Here is a 3072-nt window from a genome sequence, read left to right as displayed (position 1 = left end):
TGCTATCGAATGTTTTGATTAATGGCTACTGTCGCGCCAAGGATATGCGAATGGCTACTACACTTTTTACATCCATGCCAGAGAGAAACTCAGGATCTTGGAGTACTTTGATCAAGGGTTATGTTGATAGCGGCCAGTTGAACAGAGCTAAGCAGCTTTTTGAACTGATGCCAGAGAAGAATGTGGTTTCTTGGACGACTTTAATCAATGGGTTTTCCCAAAATGGCGACTATGAAACTGCGATTTCAACCTTTTTTGAGATGCTGGAGAAGGGCTTGAAGCCTAATGTATACACACTTGCTGCTGTGCTCTCTGCATGTTCAAAATCTGGTGCTCTTGGATCAGGGATAAAAATTCATGGTTATATTTTGGATAATGGGATTAGATTGGATAGAGCTATAGGGACAGCTCTTATAGACATGTATGCAAAATGTGGGGAAGTTGATTGTGCGGCTACTGTGTTCAGTGATATGAATCACAAGGATATTCTTTCGTGGACTGCTATGATACAAGGTTGGGCAGTTCATGGGCGCTTTCATCAGGCTATCCAATGTTTCAGACAAATGTTGTATTCCGGTAAAAGATTTTGTCCAGTTTAAGAATTTAGCTTATTCTCAATTCAATGCTCTTTATTACATCGAGTTTAGTTTCTTTATTTTGCGGTGTGCATGCAGGAGAGAAGCCAGACGAGGTTCTGTTTATTGCGGTTCTAACTGCATGCTTGAACTCAGGCGAAGTAGACCTGGGACTTAATTTCTTCGATAGCATGAGGCTTGACTACGCGATTGAACCCACACTGAAACATTATGTGTTAGTTGTTGATCTGTTAGGTAGAGCAGGGAGGTTGAAAGAAGCACATGAGCTTGTAGATAATATGCCGATAAATCCTGATCTTACAATCTGCGGAGATTGTACCTTAGAATCTGCGGAGATTGTCATTCATTAATGAAATATGTTAGTAAGATCAGCCAAAGAGGTATTTTACTGAGAGATGCAAAACAGTTTCATCATTTCAAAGATGGAAGTTGTTCATGTGGTGATTATTGGTGATATAGTTTGATCAGTTAGGTGCCTTCAGGTACATATGCACGACAGCACGAGAATAACTCAAAACCAAAAAGAATAAGGTGATGTTGTAACATCCCAGCCTTCAGCTGCATGTGAGTTTTGTTCATTCATGGCGCTTTCCAGTACAAATATTGTCTTCTTCCATACAACGGTCGGAAATAGAACATAATCATGATATTCCTGAGACCAGACCACACATCTCAGCGAATCAGGCCAAGGGGTCAAAGCTCGATAAAAGCAGGGAAAGGAAACTGGAGTTTGACAAAATAGGCTTAATAGTTACTAGTGAGTGTTTTTGAAACTGAAAATTCCAGTTATATGCTTATAACAATATAATAAGTTTGGTAAGCAAAGATTTTTAAAAGTTTAGATTATGATTTATGACTAAGTAGATGTTTAGTATATGTAGTTGTCAAGTGTATTATTGAAGACAACGAAACACATGGCAAATGTATGTGAAGCAGAGCTATATCACATGAGAACAAATACCAGTCGCCAAGGCTAATCGGGTCCATCACTTTATAGAATTAATCTTGTGTTTGCATATCACTTTATATATATATGGTAATACACCATAAAATCATACTTATTGTTGCTTTATTTATGCTCTTACCATCCTAGATTAGATTATTTTGTTGAACACAAAAATTACATTTAACTCTTTGCTTCAACGATAAAGGAATATTATATGATCCACTTATTTTTGGTATAGTTTCCTGATTGTATTTGTACCATGGATTTTAGGGGGTAAATTAATCAGTAAAAAGAAAAAGGGATAAATTTGTAAAGGATCAACAATTGGAGGTTATATTAGTTTCTCCGATTCCTCTCTCTGTCTCTCTGTGAAGAGAAGAAAAATTACACGAACTTCCATTAAAAATCACCGACTCGCAGAACAGAAGAACCTTTCTCTTTTTCTCTCATTAAATCTCTTTCACGAAACCTCGTGAATTGAATCTCGCACTTCCAAAATCGATTGATCGATCCATCAAACCCTAGAGATGGTGAGGAAAAAGGTACCGGAATGGTTGAATAGCACCATGTGGTCTACTCCTCCTCCTCCGCCGTCTTCTTACGACGACGGTCTCCACCGCCATTCTCCCGTCACTAAAATGAAGGAAGAGGCACAATCAATTTCCGTTGCTCCCAGGCTTAACTCTGCTCCTCCGCCTTCTTCCGCCGCTTCTTCGGTTCCATCGCCGTCGCCTAGACCGAGGAACGGTAGCAGTATTCCTAGCGGTAGTGGCGAATATAGAAACTCCGTTGGTTCTTCCTCCGAGGACTTTTCCCGCCAGGCTCATCTCTCAGCAGAGGTCAATGCAACCTTACTTTTTTTTTTGGTTTTAATCAAAAGCAAAGTTTCAGATTCTTCCACCAGCGTGTTGTGGTCTAATTGCTCAGCGTTTTCTTCTACTTGGTTGGTTTTGTTACAGTTATCAAAGAAGGTGATCAATATGAAGGAATTGAGGAGTTTAGCTTTACAGAGTTTGCCGGATTCTCCTGGGATCCGTTCTACTGTCTGGAAGGTAGGCGTTATAAGCATCATGATTTTGGTTTGTGTTAATGCAACAATGCATAGAATAGAATAGCTGAGATTGAGAGTCTGATATGATCGAAAACCTTATGCAGCTATTGAATTATGATTCTCTTTGCAGCTTCTGCTTGGTTACTTGCCACCTGAACGTTCACTCTGGTCAACTGAGTTGAAACAAAAGAGATCCCAATACAAGCACTATAAGGATGAGCTTCTTACGAGTCCTGTAAGTGATCCTTCTCTTTTCTTACGAGTCAGCTTTGCATGCTATGTCTCTCTAAGTTGATTTCAAGTATTTGGTACTATCTTTTTCTTGAAATGTGTTTTTTGGTACCACTAACTGATTCTGTGGTAGTTAGTCAGAAATCACATGGAGAATGGTGAGGTCAAAGGGGTTTGACAATTATGATCTGAAGAGTGAAAGCCGATGCATGCTTGCGCGATCCAGAATAACTGACGAGGACCATCCT

At 39.6% G+C, this 3072-nt stretch overlaps 1 protein-coding gene and 1 pseudogene across 2 annotated transcripts in view; both read left to right on the top strand.

The window, feature by feature from the left end:
• Positions 1-1437, top strand: part of LOC104739009 — a 3814-nt pseudogene extending 2377 nt beyond the window's left edge.
• Positions 1902-3072, top strand: part of LOC104739008 (TBC domain-containing protein C1952.17c-like) — a 5307-nt gene continuing 4136 nt past the window's right edge. Inside the window, exons 1-4 of one of the 2 annotated variants that reach the window (XM_019236437.1) lie at positions 1903-2381; positions 2502-2594; positions 2724-2828; positions 2962-3060. In XM_019236437.1, the coding sequence (XP_019091982.1) occupies positions 2070-2381; positions 2502-2594; positions 2724-2828; positions 2962-3060 (609 nt within the window). In that variant the 5' untranslated portion in view covers positions 1903-2069. Of the gene's footprint in view, positions 2382-2501; positions 2595-2723; positions 2829-2961; positions 3061-3072 lie in introns of both variants that reach the window. The other variant, XM_010459240.2, reaches the window with a different exon arrangement.

This window comes from Camelina sativa, chromosome 14, assembly GCF_000633955.1.
Source record: "Camelina sativa cultivar DH55 chromosome 14, Cs, whole genome shotgun sequence".
Classification (NCBI taxonomy): Eukaryota; Viridiplantae; Streptophyta; class Magnoliopsida; order Brassicales; family Brassicaceae; genus Camelina; species Camelina sativa.
The sequence above is the reverse complement of the archived record's forward strand: the minus strand, read 5'-3'. Positions and strand labels throughout refer to the sequence as shown.